Raw genomic sequence first — 21530 nt, 5'->3', positions numbered from 1 at the left:
ACCTCCCACTCAACTTGGTATCATCTGTAAACTTTGACATGTTGCATTTTGTTCCCTTATCTAAATCATTAATATGTACCATGAACAGCTAGAGTCCCAGCACCAATCCCTGTGGCACCCTGCTAGTTACTGCCTGCCAATTTGAAAAGGACCCATTAATTCCTACTCTGTTTCCTCTCTGCCAGTTTTCTATCCATTTCAATACACATCCCCAATCCCACGCGCTTTAATCTTGCGCAACAATCTCTTATGCGGGACTTTGTCAAATGCTTTCTGAAAGTCCAAATATACCACATCGACGAGTTCCTCCTTGTTAACTCTACTAGTTACATCTTCATAGAATTCTAACAGATTTGTCAGGCATAATTTCCCCTTCATAAATCTATGCTGACTCTGTATGATCCTGCCACTGCTTTGTAAATGCTCGGGTATAAAGTCCTTGATGATGGATTTGAGCATTTGCCCCACCACCGATGGTAGGCTTACTGGTCTATCATTCCTTTTTCTCTAGCTACCCTTCAATCTGCAGGGACTATTCCAGAGTCTATAAAATCCTGGAAGATGACCCCCAACGTATCCAATATTTCTAGAGCCATATCTTTAAGTACTCTGGGATGTAGGTTATCAGACCCTGGGGATTTTTTTTCTATTAATTTGTAGGATGTGGGCCTTGCTGGCTGGCCAGCATTTCTTGCCCATCCCTAGTTGCCCTTGAGAAGGTGATGGTGCGCTGCCTTCTTGAACCGCTGCAGTTCTCCTGCTGTGAGTTGACATACAGTGCTATTAGGGAGGGAAATCCAGGATTTTGACCCAGAAACAGTGAAGGAACAGTGATATATTTCCAAGTCAGGATGGTGAATAGCTTGGAGGGGAACTTGCAGGTGGTGGTGTTCCCATATGTCTGACGCCCTTGTCCTTCGAGTGGAAGTGATCGTGGGTTTGCAAGGTGCTGTCTGAGGATCTTTGGTGAATTTCTGCAGTGCATCTGGCAGATAGTACACACTGCTGCTACTGACCGTTGGTGGTGGGAGGGAGTGAATGCTTGTGGATGTAGTTCTAATGAAGCAGGCTTTGTCCTGGATGGTATCAAGCTTCTTGAGTGTTGTTGGGGCTGCACTCATCCAGGCAAGTGGGGAGTATTCCATCACACACCTGACTTGTGCCTTGTAGTTAGTGGTCAGGCTTTGAGGAGGCAGGAGACGAGTTACTCACCACAGTATTCCTAGCCTCTGGCCTGCTCTTGTAGCCATTGGGTTAATGTGGCGAGTCTGGTTGAGTTTCTGGTCAATGGTAACTCCCAGGATGTTGATAGTAGGGAATTCAGGGATGGTAACACCATTGAATGTCAAGGCACAGTGGTTAGATTGTCTCTTAGTAGTGATAGTCATAGCCTGGCATTTGTGTGGTGCAAATGTCACTTGCCACTGTTAGACTAGCTGAAAATGGTTGGGCCTTGGACACTACCCAGAGGATCTCCTGCAGAGATGTCCTCGAGCTGAAATGATTGACCTCCAACGACCATGGTCAGCTTCCTACGTGTCAGGTATGACTCCAACCACCGGAGCGTTTGCCCCTGATATCACCGGTTCCAGTTTTGCGAGGGCTCCTTGATGCCATACTCTGTCGAATGCAGCCTTGATATCAAGGGCTGTCAGTCTCACCTTACCTCTGGAATTCAGCTCTTTTTATCCGTGTTTGAACCAAGGCTGTAATGAGATCAGGAGCAGAGTGGCCCTGGCAGAACCCAAACTGGGTGTCACTGAGCAGGTGCTGCTTGATAGCAGTGTTGATGACACCTTCCATCACTTTATTGATGGCCGATAGTAGACTGATGGGGCGGTAATTGGCCAGCTCTGATTTGTCTTGCATTTTGTGTACAGGACATACTTGGGAAATTTTCCACATTGTCAGGTAGATACCAGTGTTCTAACTGTACTGGAACAGCGTAACTAGGGGAACGGCAAGTTCTGGAGCACAAGTCTTCATACTATTGTCATAATTTTGTCAGGGCCCATAGCCTTTGCAGTATTCAGTGTCTCCAACAGTTTCTTGATATCACGTGGAATGAATCGAATTGGCTGAAGACTGGTATCTGTAATGCTGGGGACACTGGAGAAGGCTGAGATGGATTGTCCACTTGGCACTCCTGGCTGAAGATTGCTGCGAATGCTTCAGCCTTATCTTCTGCACTGATGTGCTGGGCTCTTCCATCGTTGATGATGGGGATATTTGTGGAGCCTCCTCCTCCAGTGAGTTGTCTAATTATCCACCACCATTCACGACTGGATGTGGCAGGACTGCAGAGCTTAGATCTGATCTGTTGGTGTGGGATCTCTTAGCTCTGTCTATCACTTGCTGCTTTCGCTGTTTGGCGTGCATGTAGTCCTGTTTGGTATCTTCACCAGCTTGATACTTCATCTTCAGGTATGCCTGATGCTGCTCCTGGCATGCCCTCCTGCACTCTTCATTGAAACAGGGCTGATCCCCTGGCTTGATGGTAATGGCTGAGTGGGAGATATGCCAGGCAATGAGGTTACAGATTGTGCTGGAGTACAATTCTGCTGCTGTTGATGGCCCACATTGCCTCATGGATGCGCAATCTGGAGTTACTAGACCTGTGCGAAGTCTGTCCTATTTAGCATGGTGATACTGCCACACAACATGATGGAGGCTGTTCTCAACGTAAAGGCGGGTCTTCATCTCCACAAGGACCGTGCAATTGTCACTCTTACCAATACGGTCATGGACAGATACAAATGCAGCTGGCAGATTAGCAAGGATGAGGTTAAGTACATTTTTTTCCCTCTTGTTGGTTCCATCACCACTTGCTGCAGACCCAGTCTAACAACTATGTCCTTTAAGACCCGACCAGCTCGATCAGTAGTACTGCTGCCAAGCCACTCAGTGGTGGATGCCCCCACCCGGAGTGCATTTTGTGCCCTTGCCATCCTTAGTACTTCCTCTAAGTGTTGCTCAACATGAAGGAGCACTGATTCGTCAGCTGAGGGAGGACGGTACATGGTAATCAGCAGGAGGTTTCCTTGCCCATGTTTAACCTGAAGCCATGAGACTTCATGGGTGTGGAGTCAAGTTTGAAGACTCCTACAGCAACACCCTCCCGACTATATACCACCGTGCTGCCACCTCTGCTGGGACGGGACATATCCAGGGATGGTGATGGTGGTGTCTGGGACATTGTCGGTAAGGTATGATTCTGTGAGTATGATATGACAGGCTGTTGCTCAACTCGCCTGTGAGACAGCTCTCCCAATTTTGGCACTAACCCCCACATGTTTGTGAGGAGGACTTTGCACTGTCGACAGGGCTGGTTCTGCCATTGTCTCTTCCAGTGCCTAGGTCAATGCCAGGTGATCTGTCCAATTTCGTTTCTTTGAGAGACATTGTAGCAATTGGTACAACTGGAGTGGCTTGCTAGGCCATTTCAGAGGGCAGTTGAGAGTCAACCACATTGCTGTGGGTCTGGAGTCACATGTAGGCCAGACCAGGTGAGGGTGGCAGATTTCCTCCCCTGAAGGGCATTAGTGAGCCAGATGGGTCTTTCCTACAATCGGCAATGATTTCACAGTGATCAGTAGATTCTTAATTACAGACTTTTTGTTTTGAATTCAAATTCCACCATCTGCCATGGTGGGATTTGAACCCAGGTCCCCAGAACATCAGCTGTGTTTCTGGATTAATAGACTAGCAATAATACCACTGGGCCATTGCCTACCCTTTCTGCCTTCAAAACCCATCAATTTTCCCAGCATATTTCTCTACTAATACTGATCTCCCTCAATTCTTCCCTCTCTAATCCTGCATTCTCCAACATTTCTGGTCTCTGATTTGTGTTCTCTTTTGTGAGGACAGATCCAAAGTATTATTCAGCTGCTCAGCCATTTCTTTGTCCCCTATTATACATTACCCCCGTTTCTGTCTGTAGGGGACTTAGATTTGTCTTCACCGATCTCTTTCTCTTCTCATACCTACAGAACCTCTTAGTGTCAGTCTTAATGTTCCCTGCAAGCTTACTTTTGTACTATATTTTCCCCTTCTTCATCAATCCCTCGGTCCTTCTTTGCTGAATTGTAAACTGCTCCCAATCTTCAGACAAATATTTTTCTTGGTCAATTTGTATGCTTCTTCCTTGGACCGGATACGATATCTAATTTCCTTTGTAAGCCATGGATTGGCCCACTTAACCATTTTGCTTTTGTACCAGACGGGAATAAACAGTTATTGCAGTTCCCCAGTGCGTTCCTTGAACGTTCACCATTGCCTATCCACATCATCCCTTTAAGTAACTCTCCACAATCTTTCAAGGCCAACTCACACCTTATATTTTCGGTTTCCATTGTTAAGATTCAGCACCCTAGTCTCCAAATCAACTGCCTCACTCTTCATCTTGATAAAAAATTCAAGATGTTATGATCGCTCAACCCCAAGGGGTCCTGCACAGCTGCATTGACAATAATTCCCTTCTCATTATAGAGTGCCCAGTCTAGCATTCATTGCTAGGACTATCCATTTCCATTCACGTGGAATATTGTTGTCTGTGTGCTCAAGGGCAAATACTTAACTGTGGACAAGAACTGCAACTGTTACTGCCTTTAATAAGCAAAGATAGACATTTTTCTACATCTAAGAAACTAAAGGAAGCCTCATTATTTGCTTATTGCAACCTTCATCATATGGGACTAAAAATCTGAATTGCCAGATGATTTTAACCAACACTTTCAATTTGAGACTTGGTGCACTATACAGTCACTATTGTAAAAAACCAAATTCCTTAAAACAGAAATCGCCAAGTTACTGTATTCAGTTTAGCAATGCAGCAATGTACTTCAATCCAGATTGGAGTTCCCAATAAGAAGTATATATAATGTTTGGAAACCAATAATATTAAAATCATATTAACATGGAAGTTTTGAATATAAGTGTTTCAGTGGTACCCAGACAGCACCCAAGAGAGAATCTGAGTTAATGCTGCAGAGCAATAAGCTTACAGGTTTATTGCTCGACCTGTTGACTATTTTCAGTATGTTGTGTTTTCATTAATTTCCAGCAACATTTTATATTTTAAATATTTTATGTTTTAAGTAATTATCACTTTCAAAATCCAATTAATTTAAACATTCATTCTAATATTGCTCTCATCACCACAGAATCATAGGATTGTTAGGTGGATAAGCCATTCATCTCCATTATTGTCGATCATGCCTCTGATGCAACATTGCTATGTTATGCATGAACAGTTGAACTATGCACACAAAACAGTTCTGTATTACTTTTCTCCCATGGCAAAGGAAAGATACTCTCTGAAGAACTGGATGCTTGTCTGGAAGCAGCAAGATTTCCTACCCGTTATCTGGGAAACGAGTAATTTTAATTGTACCAAGTCTTATAATTGCAGATAACTGAAACAATCTTGCAAAACACAGCACATATGATTTAAAGATAAGCATACATTTATAGTAAAAATTAAGATGCTGCATATGAGGATTCAATGAGACAAACAACATCCAAGCTTGAGCCAATAAATGGCAAGTAACACTTCTATGCTTACACAAGTGCCAAAGACAAAGACAATCTCTAAAGAGAATCTAACCACCAACCTTGGACATTCAATTACATTGACATCATTGAATCCTTCATCATATTAACCAAAATGTTAAAACTGATTTTTTTAAATTTTATATGACAAAGACGTTAACCTTGCACAATTTTAAATTAGCAGAAAGGAAAACACAAATTGTTTTAAAAAGGTTCAGGATTAAGGTTATTAAATTTTAAACTTACAGTCAAATGAGATAGGAGAAAAGCAAATTTGTCACACATACAGCAGGTAATGGATCCTTTATAAATCAACATTCTTGAATGAACAGAAACTAGTTATATACTGTGGCTACAAAGATCAGAAATCATGTATTCTGTGAGGAGCAACCCAACTTTTGCCTCAGACTCGCCACCATCTACAAAACACATGATAGAATGCCTCTCTACATGCTGAAATGAGTTCTGCTCCAACACTCCAGAAACTTCAAGGACCAAGCAGTCTGCTTGATTTGGCACACCATCCACCACATTCAACATTCACCTCCTCTGTCACTGGTACACCATATTTAAAAGGATGTACCATCTACAAAATGCATTTCAGCAACTTGTAAAGTTTCCTTCAAGAGCAGCTTCCAAGCCTATGACCTTCACTGCCCAGAGGGAATAATTGCAGCTCATGATATGGTGTTCCCATGCATAAAACTCAACTGTAACTCAATCAGCCACCTGACTTTTGAATTGATTTGATTTGGTTATTATCATCACATGTACCTAAGTACAGTAGAAAGTTTTCTTTGCGTGCAATACAGATCATAAGATACAAGGACAAAGATCACACAGTGATTGAACAAAGCGAGGAATACAAAGTTACAGCCGCAAAGAAGGTGTACAAAAAACAAGATTAACATTACATTTGAAATTTGAGAGGTTCATTCAGAAGTCCAATTAACAGCAAGGAAGAAGCTGTTCTTGAACATGCTGGTACGTGTTTAAGCTTTTGTATCTTCTGCCTGATGGAAGAGGTCGGAAGAGATTACTACCAGGGTGGGAAGGCTGTTTGATGTTGGCTGCCTTTCAATGGCAACGAGAAATGTAGAGAGTGTCAACGGATGGAAGACTGGCTTGTATGATGGTCTGGGCTGTGTTCGCAACTTTCTGTAGTTTCTCACAGTCTTGGGCAGAACAGTTGCCATACCAAGCATCCAGTTAGAATGCTTTCTATAGTGCATCTGTAAAAGTTGGAGAGAGTCCTTTTGGACATGCTGAATCTTTGCAATACATCAGCAAGCATTCCTGTATTCTGTCTTGTCATTGTTTAGTATCCAGCCTGCAACACTAGTGTCGTCAGCAAACTTGCAGATCCAGTTTGGATGAAATTTGGCCACACAGTCAGGAGCGTACAGGGTCTGTGTGTTGAGGATTGTTGTGAAGGAGGTGCTGTTGCCTATCTTCACTGATTGCAATCTGTGGGTCAGGAAGTCAAGGATCCAGTTGCAGAGAGCGGAGCAGAGACCTGGGTCTTGAAGTTTGGTTGGGATTATAGTGTTGAAGGCTGAGCTGCAGTCATTAAGTAGAAGCCTGACACAGGTATCCTTATGATCCAGGGCTGTTGGGGTAGGTGACACCACTTCAGTGACCTTCTGCTCGAACCAAGCATAAAAAGCACTGATCGCAGAGGAAAGGATGTACTTTTGTCCCCTATTCTGTCTGCTTCATTTTGTAGCCTGTTATGTTGTGTAAGCCTTGCCACAAACAGCAGGTGTCTGTGTGGTTAGTCTGGGTCTCTAAGTTAATCCGGTATCGCCTTTTAGCATTTCTGATAACCTTGCGGAGGTCGTATCTGGATTGCCTGTAAAGATCTGAGTCATCTGACTTGAACCCCACATGCCTGGTCTTCAGTAGGCGATGTACGTCCCAGTTTGTCCGTGGTTTCTGGTTGGAGAACATACGGATTGCGTTCTTTGGCACACAGTCCCCTCCACACGTGTTAATGAAGTCAGTGATGGTAGTGGCACACTCATCTAGGTTGGCTGCTGAATTCTTGAATATGGATTAATCCACCGATTCTGAGCAGTCCCATAGAAGCTCTTCTGCACTGTACTACTTTCTGGCCTGCGTCCTCACATACTTCTGCTTGTAAGCTGAGAATATTGGAAATATACCACTGTCTTTGGGCCAAAATTGCATAGCTCATTATCTAACAGAGCTCTGAATGTATCCAACTCACAATGTATCTGCTACTTCTCCATTATTCTGACATATTCTCTGAAGCATTTTTTAAAAACATTATAAAATATTTCACATTAGAAATCCTGCAGTTGAACTGTAGATACTACTCAAGAGCCTCATTTTCCTCTGACAGTGATATTTTAAGTAACCTAATGCAGAAGTTGCAAAATATAACGGCCAAATGTGAGAATAAAACCCAAACCCACAACAAAGTACTGTATCTTTACTGATCTTAGTCACTCAAAAGCTCATCTTGGGCCCATATTGACATGTTGCCAAGACATACTGCTACAAAAAGAAAAAGCAATTTTATATCCCCTAATATAGGTGATAAATTTGCCTGGGTTGTATAGTATTTAATGGACAACCCACCAGGTGTTGATAACAAAGGGTGTACAAAACCAGACAGTCAGCCAGCAATGAGCAATCTAATATTGTTGTCTGTGTGCTCAAGGGCAAATACTTAACTGTGGATAAGAACTGCAACTGTTACAGCCTTTAATAAGCAAAGATAGACATTTTTCTACATCTAAGAAACTAAAGGAAGCCTCATACTGTTTAGCTAAATCTTCAGAACCCTCAATAAAGAGGAGAAATGTTGGTGTAAGAATAAGGCAACTTTAGGTTCTTTTTGACTGATACCAGGCAGTTGTCCATCTAAGTTTAATTACTACCTTAAATGTCTACTAATCAAAAAATCCAACTGTTTAAGTGAAGTAATCTTGGGTAATACTCTTGAAAATGTGCAGCTACATAGAGTTGCAGATGACAATCCATGAGAAAACTGATCATTTAGGAGTTACTGCAGTGTAGAAGTTAAGAAGATTGCAGATCAACAGAAGAGATTTGATTTGAAAACAAATCCTCTATATATAGAAGAATCCATCTACAAGAAATTCTAGCGCTCCATAAATCAACTATTTATTTTCAGAAAAATACAGGTGTGACATCATTGACTGCTCTCTTTTCCTGGCAATGTAGCATCTTAACAATCGTTATTGAATTTTCAAGTTTGATGTTAAGCACAAAATCAACTGAAGCATGACAAATTTATCCACTTTGAATTAAATAAGTACTGTTTATGAATGTGCATTCAGATTCCTCAAGAAGCAGGGAAAAAGTAGAACAAATTCTCAAGATAATGAAACTTGGAGTCTTTTGTAAGATCCTGTGTAGGATGTCTCATACGGCAGAAACCCTGGTTGTTAAAGTATTAACTAACCTTACTGTTCGGTCAACAATCGCTTTGTTAAATCTTCAAATTCATTGACAATCTCTTCTTCCTAAAGGAAAGGCGAGTTGATTTTGACATCTTCTGAAGTTTGAACCACCTATACCAAAGTTTGTTCAACAACTGAGATAGGTACAGTAGCAATACTTACAAAGAGTTCCCCTAAAGACATGTTGAAGTTTTTAAGCATCAATTCCTTAAAGATATATCATAAGGAGAGGCCCTAGGAAATCAGTACATCATCAAGCAAAACATACTGAAAGTAGTTAAGAGTATGAAATGAGATGCAGGCCAGTAACAATTTTGCTATAATCTACTTCATGAGGGGAGTGTCCAAGATCTAATTCAGTGCTGTCCCTAAACTTTAGAGTAATGGGAACCAATGATGCATACTGGCCAGTTAATACCTTAGGTCAACACCAGAAACTAATGTCAGTAACTCTTGTCATTGCTAGCTTTCGCTGCAGACTCCACAGTATCAACGTAGAGATGGTTGAAGACTTCTACTGTACAGCAATTTTTTTTTCAAAAAGAGCAAAGAAAAGCAGTTTTTAAAAGAGACAAGTCAGTCATCAATATCAACGTTTAACATAGGACACAAGTCCTAGGGCTGATTTGTGCCAATGAAGATATTCCCCTGCAGTAATTAGGCAATAAACACAGCTTAAACCTTCTCCATAGTTGACAGTCCCAAATGAAATCCTACCAGGACAAGTCTAAGTAAGAGACAACAAGGTGCAGGGCTGGATGAACACAGCAGGCCAAGCAGCATCATAGGAGCAGAAAGGCTGACGTTTCGGGCCTAGACCCTTCTTCAGAAAAGGGGGAGGGGGACAGAAGATGGATAGAGGAGAGGAGGCGGCGGAAAAACTGCTCTATGTCCAAGCGTGAGCGGTATTCGTTGCAAGTACTAAGAAAGGTGATGTGGCTGTAGTACCTGGTTTGCTTCAGGACATGGTCGAGCAGTTTCAGGGCCGAAGAGATTACGACCTAGTTGCAGTGGGAGAGAGATCCCCCGAGGTTTGTCCGGAGGGAGGAGGGTAACTTCTTCAGGCTAGGCATCCTTAGAAGAGGCTTCGCAGTGGGGTTAAAATTGAATCAGAGATAGTAGGAACTGCAGATGCTGGAGAATCCGAGACAACAAGGTGCAGGGCTGGATGAACACAGCAGGCCAAGCAGCATCATAGGAGCAGAAACGCTGACGTTTCGGGCCTAGAACCTTCATCAGAAAAGGGGGAGGGGAAGGGGGTTCTGAAATAAATAGGGAGAGAGTGGGAGGCGGATAGAAGATGGATAGAGGAGAGGAGGCGGCGGAAAAACTGCTCTATGTCCAAGTGTGAGCGGTATTCATTGCAAGTACTAAGAAAGGTGATGTGGCTGTAGTACCTGGTTTGCTTCAGATTTGCCTAGCCTGAAGAAGTTACCCTCCTCCCTCCGGACAAACCTCAGGGGATCTCTCTTCCATTGCAACTCTCTCGTAATCTTTTCGGCCCTGAAACTGCTTGACCATGTCCTGAAGCAAACCAGGTACTACAGCCACATCACCTTTCTTAGTACTTGCAACGAATACCGCTCACGCTTGGACATACGGCAGTTTTTCCGCCGCCTCCTCTCCTCTATCCATCTTCTATCTGCCTCCCACTCTCTCCCTATTTATTTCAGAACCCCCTCCCCCTTTTCTGAAGAAGGGTCTAGGCCTGAAACGTCAGCCTTTCCGCTCATATGCTGCTGCTTGGCCTGCTGTGTTCATCCAGCCCAGCACCTTGTCTCGGATTCTCCAGCATCTGCAGTTCTTACTATCTCAGGTCTGTAAGTAACGTGGTCTTACCGCAGTGTGCTAAATGACACGCACAGCATCCACAAAGCTCAAATAACAGATCAAGACATTTTATTAATGAGATAATGCTGGGTAGTAGGTAAGGTATGCAAATGAACAAAATGGAACAGCATGATAATTTGTTACCACCGCAATTCACTTTGTCCTGTAAAGTACCTATTAGCACTTTAAAATAATAAAGCCTGGGTTGTGAGCAGACTTGGGATAGTGTGTTACTTGGAAATTTATGTTCTAATGGACAGAAGCATAGACTTGAGTTTGATTTGCAAATTAACATTGTATGGGTTAAGGAGGAAAGGACGTGGTTTCACTTAAGTTCTGACAGTGGTGCCCAGGTGTCATAAGATTTCCAAGCCATCAAAAGCATCTGGTCAGAGGCTAGTAATTCCAGAACTCAGTAGTAACAGCACAAATTGCCCCCCTGCCTTATGTCCGGTCCCTCTATCATACATACTTTCGTGCTGAAGGACCACACTCAATACCCCCGCACACAGGTTAAACAGTCAGCTGGGTCAAGTCATTCCTGTACTGCCTGAAGCTGAAGTAGTTGCAGTCCAGATAAGGATGAAGCCCTGCAAAATGCCTTCACTGCACCATTTCAAGAAAAAAAAATGCATTTCAGGAAACTTTTTCAAAAAAGTCAAATTAATAGTTGTACTAAATTCATAATGTATAATGTCCAAAGTGACGGCCTTGCGGCGCTGTTGTCCCTAAGCTTGAGCCACAAGGTCCAGTTTTAATCCCCACCTGCCTTGGAGGTGGCACCAGAGGGTTGATTAAAAATAAATGTATCTTAAAACAACACGTCGAATTGGTTCAGTAACACGTCGACTTGACAGAAAAATCCTGATAAATCGAACCAAATAAGAAGCAAAACACTGGAGGCCTGAAGTTTAGAAGACACAAAGCACTGGAAAAACTCCGCAGTCCTGTCAGTATCTGGGGTGGAAACATAAACAAAAACCAAAAGAACTGTGGATGCTGTAAATCAGGAACAAAAACAAAGTTGCTGGAAAAGCTCAGCAGGTCTGGCAGCATCTGTGGAGGAGAAAACAGAGTTAACGTTAACAGAGTTAACAGAACTGAGGAAGGGTCACCGGACCCGAAACGTTAATTCTGTTTTCTCCTCCACAGATGCTGCCAGACCTGCTGAGCTTTTCCAGCAACTTTGTTTTTGTTGTGGAAAAATAAACCTAGTTTTGAAGTTTCCAGTCCCATGCGACTGCTTTGGAACCACGTGACCCTCGAGCGGGTTCAACAGGTCAAAGCAGCAGTCTTACCCCCGCCTCTCCACGCATACTCAGGTTGAAGGGCTGGAAGCCACAAAATCCCGAATGCGGATGAGCACTGGGCGGATCCTTATAACAAAAAAACCCAAACACGTCCAGCTTCTCAAAACGACGAACAACTTCTATTCTCCTTCCCAATAAATTGAGTTAAACTGAATGGCGTTGTTCCCCTCGCCGCACAGACATCGCTGCCACCACCATCCACCTCAATAAAATACATCCAGTTCGTCCAGGGTCGGTAACTCTCATCTCCCGTGGACGGGGAGAAAGAAACGAAACGTTTCGTCGTTTTAAACTGCCCCGGATTTATCCATTCGACGCATAAACTGTCGGTAAAATTTCCACGAGATCTGGAGCCTAAATTTAAACCCTCACACCTCACCCCGCGCTGACATCGAGGCTCAACGTTGGTAAATGCACAATGCGTTATAATCTGAAAAGAAAGTTTACGAGGAGCTTTCGAAATAGATAACGACGCCGCGAATCAACCAAAAAAGCCGGTTATGTTTCCCTCCCTTAACAGTGGAAGTGTAAATATCGTGAACTCGGGCATTTAAACCAAACTGCAATAAGCCATCCCTGCCCGAAGTTGCTGTCTCACCTCCATAGATCCCCAGATATGTTTTCCCTCAGTTGGAAAGAAGAGCGTTTTCTCAAGCACGGAAGAGGGGTCAGGCGTGGTTCACGAGTAGTTTGGGGTTCGACGCCGGAGTCGCCCATCTGCCGCCTGCTTCCCCCTGACCCTCTCTGGTTTTGCCCCTTCACTGACTGACTGACGGCCGGGGACCGTTGACAGCTTCGCCAGGTCGCGCACACGCGCCGAACGGACGACCGAACCTCGCGCCCCTTCCCGCGCTTGGCGCGAGCAGTCCGTCGCATTGGTCCAATGGGAACGTTGCAGGGGGTGGGGTTGGTGAGCACGAGCCGCCGCTCTGGGCTAGCGTGGACCCCCGCGGCGAGCTCGAGCTCCAGCTGGGAAACGTGGGGGGTGGGGAAATAGTAAGCTCAGGCTTGAAAAGTGCGGGGCGCGAGGCAGGCAGTTTGTTTCTCTCTTTCCTCCAGGAGAAGGTTGGAGCCTGCGCCGCCTCCTATTCATTAAGGGGCGAAACCCGCCTCCTTGTTTGTGACTCGGCGGCGCGAGGTGCGGACCCTTTAACTACTCCGCCTCTTCGCGAGGTAGTAAATCATCTCTGCTCCTATGATGCTGCTTGGCCTGCTGTGTTCATCCAGCCCTGCACCTTGTTGTCTCGGATTCTCCAGCATCTGCAGTTCCTACTATCTCTGTTGGAAAGAGCTTCGAGTTTAATCTGAAGAGAATCCGTTCGATATCGCTGCAGGCTGTAAATCCTAGGAAACCCTTTGGAAAACAATGAAGTTGCTGCACCGGGTTCTTTCTATGCAGTAAGCATGTCGATTCTAGGAAAAACAAAAACTCTTGTAAAATCATTCTGGAGTAGACGTGAAAATCAAGATTAAGACTTCTTAGATTAAGTTGAAGATTGAATTTATTACTCTCTTCTCTCTGGGCGTTTTCTTATTAAAGATTTTCTAGCCGTAGTTCTTAATTGCCTTCAGAAACGCTTTGATATGTAGGTGGATAAACCTTCTTAAAAACATGACCCAGGAGGGACAGGGCAACCTTTTCAATAATCAGAATGAATTTTAGTGATGGGATAACCTATTGCTTCCACAATTTCTAGTTTATCTTCGACAAGTAATACATTATCACAACTCAAGATCGCCTTAATATGTATAATGTGTATGTTGCACGTGGCCTTACACACTGCATTTTCTCCTCAAGTGAAGTCGTAAATAGAGGTGACAGGTCCAACTGCCTGGTATAGAATCCGCCCAACCCACCCTCCCAAATTTAATTGTGAACTTTGTCAAGCTTTCAGTTTACTACCCAATCGGTGAATATTAAAATCATTTTATTTGACGCTTAAACGGTAAAAAGTTGCTACTTAATGCTGTTACTCTTTTGTGTAATACTTTTTTGAATTCCTTCCATAGGCGCTGTAATTGGCCTAAACCATTCTTCGAAAATTCCCACATCAACTAATAAATTCAAACAGCTCAATTGTTTTAAGTATTTTAAGTAGGCTGTTGCTGGAAGCTTCTAGATTTAAATAACTCAGGTTCAAAAATATCTGATCAAAAAATGAGTGAACCAGGCCAACAGTTAGTGTGTGTTCGAATGTTGCTTAGCTTATCCCACAGACTTTACAGACAAAACTTAATAATTGGCAGCTAGAATTTAAAGGCAACCATATGATTAACAATAGATTAAAAATCATTAGTTTTGTCACCCCTCCCCCAACAAACTGCAGTAATAGTTTTTACAAGTACACAGCTGAGATTAATGATTTATCCCATGTGAGCTCAATAAAATGTGGGAAATCAGCCAACCACATAAACAAAAATAGTAAACAAAAAATAAAACCGTGAATGTTGGAAATCTGAAACAAAAACAGAAATTGCTGGAGAAACTCGGCAGGTTTGCCAGCATCTGTGGAGAGAAAGCCGAGTCAACTTTTTGGGTCCACTGACCCCTCTTTAGAACTGACCTCTACTTAGCCTAAAACCCATGACTAACCAACTTGATCTTAGTACATCCTTCAGTTGAGGTGGTGGTGTAGTGGTAATATCTCTAGACCAACCATCCAGAGACCTAGACCAATACTGTAGGAACATGAGCTCATATTCCATCATGAATGCTGATGACATTTAAATTTAACTAATGCAGGAAGTTTACAATTGAAAGCTAGTCTCCGTAACTGTGCCATGATAATATGTCATTAAAAACCCATCCAGTTCATTCATGTTCTCCTGGGAATAGAATGTGTCATCCTTACTTGGTCTGGTCTTTATGTGATTTCAGACCCACAGCAATGCAGTTACTCTTAAATACCCTCTGAAATTATCTAACAAGTCACTAAGTTATACTGAACTAGGACTATAAGAAGATAGCTCACCACTACCTTCTCAAGTGCAGTTGGGGATGGGCCACAAATAATGGCATTATGAGTAATGCCCACATACCATCAAATAATAAAAATCTAATTTCACAAATATTATTCCAATATGTTAAAAAACTTAATTCTTGCTTGAGATTGTACATTTTAGAAGGAATAAATTGAATATCATATCACAGAAATAGATCATTTGGCTTATCAAATCTGTGTAACTGTTTTTCTTCAAATTTTTCTCCCATATTATGTCTTTTAGTATGTTCTTTTTCCAGTAATTAGGATGCTTTAAAAAACATTTTTTTGATGGACTTATCTCCAGCTGCTTGCACCAAAGCTTTCTACATTTCAGTAATTATCTGAATGAAGACTTTTTTTCCCTAACCTTTTAATTTTTCGTCATAATTAACTTACAAAGATGCCCTCACACCAGCTTTCACAATTTAGCTCATCATAATCTGGAAGGTAGCCCAGTGCAGCCTTAATCTTGGACAGTCTGCTGAAAACAGGCTAAGCTTCTCATTATGTCAATGAGCTCCTCATCACTTGCAACATTCCAGTGAATCAATGCTACATCTTTTCAATTAATTTTATGTCTTCTAATGGCTTATTCAAAGCAATGCACAATGCACCAACAGCAGCATAACTATGTTCTTGATCAACATTAGTAAATGGGGGTATATAGAATACGAAAGTAACAAGTTGATAGCATAAATAGAGAGAATCTGCTTCCTTTGCTGGGGATGTCCAGAACAAGGAGAAACAACCATAGACTAATTCCGTGCAGGCTGCTGTGTGGAAGCATTTTATCATGCAAAACGTAGTGAAGAATGTCTGGATCTTACCCACAAAAAAGTGATCAGTTTTACAACTTGAAATTGATGGCCTTTAAAACTCTTGTCCAACAAAACTATCAAACTAAGTCGGTTTGTGGAGTTAAGGTGCAGACTACAGGAGTCCCCTATTTATGAAGATCTGATTTATAAACACTCATACTTATGAACACAATCTCATACAGAGGTTTAATGTCAAATATCCTACATACAAACATTTACTGTACTTCCAAACTTTTGTCCTGCATTGTGTTCCGGCTTGCATACACATTGATGTGGGAACGGTGTCAGGAATTGAACTTTTTCTCAACCTGGGGACTGCCTGTGGTCAATATTTAATCGAATAGTAAAACAGGTTTGAGGGGCAGAATAAACTGCTTCTGTACTGAATAAACTCTATGCTGCTAGATGCAAGACTAAATGTTCCATTTGCTTTTTAATGATCAATGTTAGCCTTTTTTTAAAAACAAAATGGTGAATGAATAGGAAAGATACTGCAGATGTTATGTGGTCTGCCGGTAAGTTCAGATAGTAAAGGTAAGTAAAAACTCTTCCAGATTTTCATTAAATCTTTACGGTGATATGGAGGGTGGTGGGGAAGGTGGAGATATCAATCCAATGGAATTCATCTTTTAGCATTATTTTGGTAGGAACATATACTGGAGGCTAGAATTTGAAAACAAAAGTTCAACTTGTGACACATTAGCAACTGTAAAAAGAAAATATTTGTGCAATTTATTATTTAGCGAATGCAAATCCCCAAAGCTAAACAATAACCACCTTTTGCTGAGTTTAAGATGATTAGACCGCTACATAATCTGTAGACAATGTACCATTTATGAGCTCCAAAATAAATATGTTCAATGTATGGGATGTGCACAAATTAAGGCATGCATTTTTAAAGCAATTTTATTTGGAAGGCTTGTAAGCCTTAGAAACTAAAAATAGCAATTACTTTTCTCAAACACCTTGTATGATACGGAGCTGCTAGGTACAAGTAATAGTTTGATGAAATACTATCTGTATTTAATGATAGAATGTGCCCCAGTGATAAAATGATATAATTTCTTACAATGGTATTGACTTAGTGGACTGAATATGAGACAATTGTCATAATATACATTACACTAAAAACAGAATAAAATATGTAAAGTTAGAAGTGAAAAGAAACAAACCTTGCACCAGGTTGAATCTGGATTTAGGTTTGTTTTTGCTTCAGACAGCAGACAATTTTCTGACAGAAGAAATTCTGTGACTTGGGGGAGGTTGGAGTGTGGCCTTGAAAAGATTCAAGGTTAAGGCAGCGTTAATTTGAATGTTCCACAGAGCATTGCAAAACTGAAGAACATATCTAAGAACTACAAAAAGATTGTTAAATCAATGCCTAGAACAAATGAAGGTGACAAATGATCATGTTCTTCTACATTTGAAAGATCATAAGAAACTACTTAGCTGAAGTTTATATAAACACAAAGTAGATGTCAGCATTTCATCCATTGATCTTGCATTTTACCGTGTGATCAAAATTGATGTTTTTTAGTTAAATATTTAATTTAACTTCTGCATTGTATGAAAGATAAAAGAATTTGATGCACGTATATGCCATGGAACCCCTCAAGCCTGTTCTTGCATCCTGATCATGGCTGATACTATGTTTCAATTCCACTTAAATGCTTACTGTTCATACAGTTCAAGACCCTAAGAGACCAAAATTCTCTCTCTTTCAGCCTTACTTCCACTCAACAGTAGATTGGGTTACTGAATTCCAAAGATTCAAAAACCTCTGAGTAAAGAAATTTCTCTCATATAAAATCTAAAAGATCAGCTCTCATCCAGACACTAGCCTGCTGTTCTGAATTCCCCACCCAGGGGAAATAATTTCTCAATGTCTCCCTAGTTATGCTTCATCAGAATCTTGTTTGTCAATGAGATCATTTCTCATTTTTCTAAACTACAGTGAGTATAAGCCCAATTTACTCAGTCTCCTATCTCAGGACAACACTCTCATGCCAGGAATCAGTCCAGTGAACCTTCACTATGATGTCTCCAAGTAGACTATCCTTCCTTAAATTTTGGAGCCTGAAACTGCACATGGTACTCCAGGTGTGATTTTATCATCCTGTTGTCAGCATTCATCCACCTACATGAGATTGTAGATGTGGAAAATCCATTGATAATGGTATAATTTAATACAATGTACTTTTGCTCATAGTTGAAGCAACCAATCTACAATTGACAAGTTCTGCCACAAGTATTGCAACGAAGGTGGTGGTTAGCTGTCATTGTGTTGTTCTGTTTTTGTCATTGTCACTTGATTTTAAGCTGCCAAAGTTACTGATTGCCATAGTGCTGTGTTGTTAGTCCTTGGGTAATGACGTCCTTTCCCTCTGTTGTTAGCTGGTGTCTCCCATATGAAAATTGATGTTTAGATTGTTTCATGGACGCCTGCAAGGCATCAATTTAATCAAAGATTTGGGTGTCCTTCTTGTGTACTTCCCTGAAAGGAATATACTTAGGAATGCAACTGTCTTTAGTTCAGCAAAGGTACCCCAACAAGAGAAGTCACCTCTTCTGATGAATTGTAGTTGCTTTCCCAATGTATGCATCAAGTTTTATGTCAAGAGTCATCTATCACTGTGGACCCAAGACAGCAGAATTTAACTAACTTATTGCCAAGGGAGTTTTGTTTAATGTGTTCAAGGGAGGAGATGTGACATCTTGTCCCATAATCACAGTCTTTTTGACGCTTATAATTTCAGAGAACAAGTGCTATCACTTTGGTAGCAAAAATAGGATGGCACATTATTATTTGAATAGCTGTAAATTGAGAGAGGGGAATGTTCAATGACATCCGGGTGTTCTCCTCCACCAGTCACTGAAAGCGTGCAGGTGCAGCAGGCATGTAGCTATTTGAATGGCAGCATGACAAGCAAAGAGGAGCACACTTCACTCACCTTGCCTTCAATCTGAATAGTAGAGCTTTCCATCTGATTTAGTATTGGCATACACACCTTCCATATCTTCAGGGAATGCAAAGGTCAAAAACATGGAGAAGAAAATACCAAACAAAATAAATAAAAACAAGGCTAGGACACAGTACTGTTTAATGTCATTCGTCATTCTTAAGCTGTTGGAAGTGGATACGTATGTCTCGTTTCTACATTTGTCTTGTAGTTGGTGTAAGGATAAAATTATGTCCATTGTGCATCTGCCAACATGGGAAGTGCACTATGCTTCTGATCAAGGGTTAGTACTCGTTTTGAGATTTTTTTCATGGGCTATGTTTTGGTTCTCAGGAGATCTTGAAGATAAAGCTTTATTATTTCATTGGAGGCAGTTCAGACAAGGTTCACCAGGATGATCGGTCTGAAGGGACTGTCTAATAAGCAAAGGTTAAACATGTTGGGATCCTATTTGTTGGAATTTAGAAGAATGAGGTGATTTCATTGAAAAATATCGAGGATTCTTACGGGGCTTGACAGCATAAATACTGAGATGATATTTCCCCTCACGGGAGAGTCTAGCACCAGAGAGCATAGTCTCAGAATAAAGGGGTGCCAATTTAAGACTGAGATGAGGTGGCATTGGTAGTCATCTTCAAGATTCTTTAGAATCTGAAACCGTTCCTACAGATTGGAGGGTAACTAAAATAACGCCACTATTTAAAAAGGGAGGTAGAGAGAAGACGAGGAATTTAGATCAGTGCGTCGGACGTCAGTGGTGGGGAAGATGCTAGACTCCATTATCAAGGATTTTATAGCAGAGCGCTTAGAAAACTGCAGTAAAATGAGACACAGTCAGCATGGATTTACAAAAGGAACATCATGTTTGACAAATCTACTTGAATTCTTCAAGGATATAACTAGTTGATCGGGGGAGCCAGGGGACGTGGTTTATTTGGACTTTCAGAAGGCTTTTGACAAAATCCAACATAACAGATTAATGTGTAAAATTAAAGTACTTGGGCTTGAGGGTAGTGTTTTGAGATGGATTAAAAATAATTGGTTATCAAACAGGAATCAGAATACATGGGTCTTTTTCTGAAAGGCAGGCAGTAACTAATGGGGTGGTCTTTGGATTGGTACTAGGACCCCAGCTATTGACAATTTATGGTAATGATTCAGATGAGGGAACCAAATGTAATATCACGTAATTTGCAGATGACACAAAGTAGGGTGGGTGAGCTGTGAGGAAGATGCAGTGATGCTTCAGTATGATTTGGACAACCTAAGTCGGCAAACGCGTCACAGATGCAGTAAGATGTGGATAAATGAGAGGTTATCACTTTGGTAGCAAAAATAGGATGCACATTATTATTTGAATAGCTGTAAATTGAGAGAGGGGAATGTTCAATGACATCCGAGTGTTCTCCTACACCAGTCACTGAAAGCGTGCAGGTGCAGCAGACAGTAAAGAAGGCAAACTGTATGTTGGCCCTCATATGGAGAGAATTTGAGTACAGGGACAAAGACGTCTTGCTGCAATGATACAGAGTATTGGTGAGGCCACACCTGGAATATTGTGTGCAGTTTATTTGAAGAAGGATGTTCTTGCTCTAGAGGGAGTGCAGCAGAAGTTTACCAAATTCGTTTCTTAGATGGCAGGACTAATGAGCCAGTTAGGATTGTGTTCGTTGGAGTTTGGAAGAATGGAGGGGGGAGGTGTGGAATCTCATGTAAACCTATGAAATTTTATTTGGACTAGACAGGTTAGATGCAGGATTGTTCCCGATTGTGGGAGAATTCAGAACCAGGGGTCACAGTTTAAGGATGAGCAAAGCCTCTCAGGGCTGAGAATGAGGAGAAATTTCTAAACCTAGAGAGTGGTGAGCCTGTGGAATTCGCTATCACAGAAAGTGGTTGAAGCCAGTCATAATGTATTTTCACAAAGGATGTAGATATAGCTGTTAAGTCTAAAGGGATCAAGGAGTATGGGGGAGTGGGGGGGGATTAGGACACTGTGCTCGATGATCAGCCAAGATTATATTGAATGGCACAGCAGGCCCAAGGAGTCAACTGACCTACTCCTGCTCCTATCTTGTATGTTTCTATGAATTTCTTCTTTCAGCAGGTTGACAGCCTTTGGAACCCTTTGACACAGAGAGCTATGGGGATAAAATCCTTGTGTATATTTAAGGCTGATATAGATAGATTCCTGATCAGGAGGGGAGTTGACAGTTATAGGGAAAAGGCAGGAAAATGGATGTGAGAAGTGTCGAATCAGACATGATCCTATTGAATGGAGTAGTAGGCTGAAGGGGCCGAATGGCTTACTCCTGTTTGTATTTCTTATGGTCTTATTAAAAGTTGTCAAAGAAATAAGAGACTTGGTATGGAATCCAACAATGGTTAAATAGTTTTCCTTCATTGACCTAACTAATTTCCGCCCCCTCAAACAACCTGTCATTTTCCAACAGTGGTTGATGTTGAAGCAATCTCAAGACCTGAAAGGTCAGACTTTCTGGATCAACAGGACTCCTATTTCTATACATCAAAATGCTTTTATTTTAGAAAGCAGGCACAACGACAAAGTGAGATAACAAGGTGTCGAGCTGGAGGAACACAGCAGGCCAAGCAGCATCATAGG

General features: G+C 41.7%; 2 protein-coding genes across 2 annotated transcripts in view; one reads left to right on the top strand and one right to left on the bottom strand.

Moving 5' to 3' along the window:
* Positions 1 to 13430, bottom strand: part of moto (minamoto) — a 64492-nt gene extending 51062 nt beyond the window's left edge. Inside the window, exon 1 of the mRNA XM_048614397.1 lies at positions 12744 to 13430. Within this exon, the coding sequence (XP_048470354.1) occupies positions 12744 to 12749 (6 nt within the window). The 5' untranslated portion in view covers positions 12750 to 13430. The remainder of the gene's footprint in view (positions 1 to 12743) is intronic.
* Positions 13431 to 13435: 5 nt separating this feature from the next.
* The window catches only part of sumo1 (small ubiquitin like modifier 1), a 60786-nt gene continuing 52691 nt past the window's right edge, over positions 13436 to 21530 (top strand). Inside the window, exon 1 of the mRNA XM_048614521.1 lies at positions 13436 to 13543. The gene's annotated coding sequence lies outside the window, so the exon portion shown is untranslated. The remainder of the gene's footprint in view (positions 13544 to 21530) is intronic.

The sequence above is a fragment of the Rhincodon typus genome, chromosome 30, assembly GCF_021869965.1.
Source record: "Rhincodon typus isolate 14 chromosome 30, sRhiTyp1.1, whole genome shotgun sequence".
NCBI lineage: Eukaryota > Metazoa > Chordata > Chondrichthyes > Orectolobiformes > Rhincodontidae > Rhincodon > Rhincodon typus.
The sequence above is the reverse complement of the archived record's forward strand: the minus strand, read 5'-3'. Positions and strand labels throughout refer to the sequence as shown.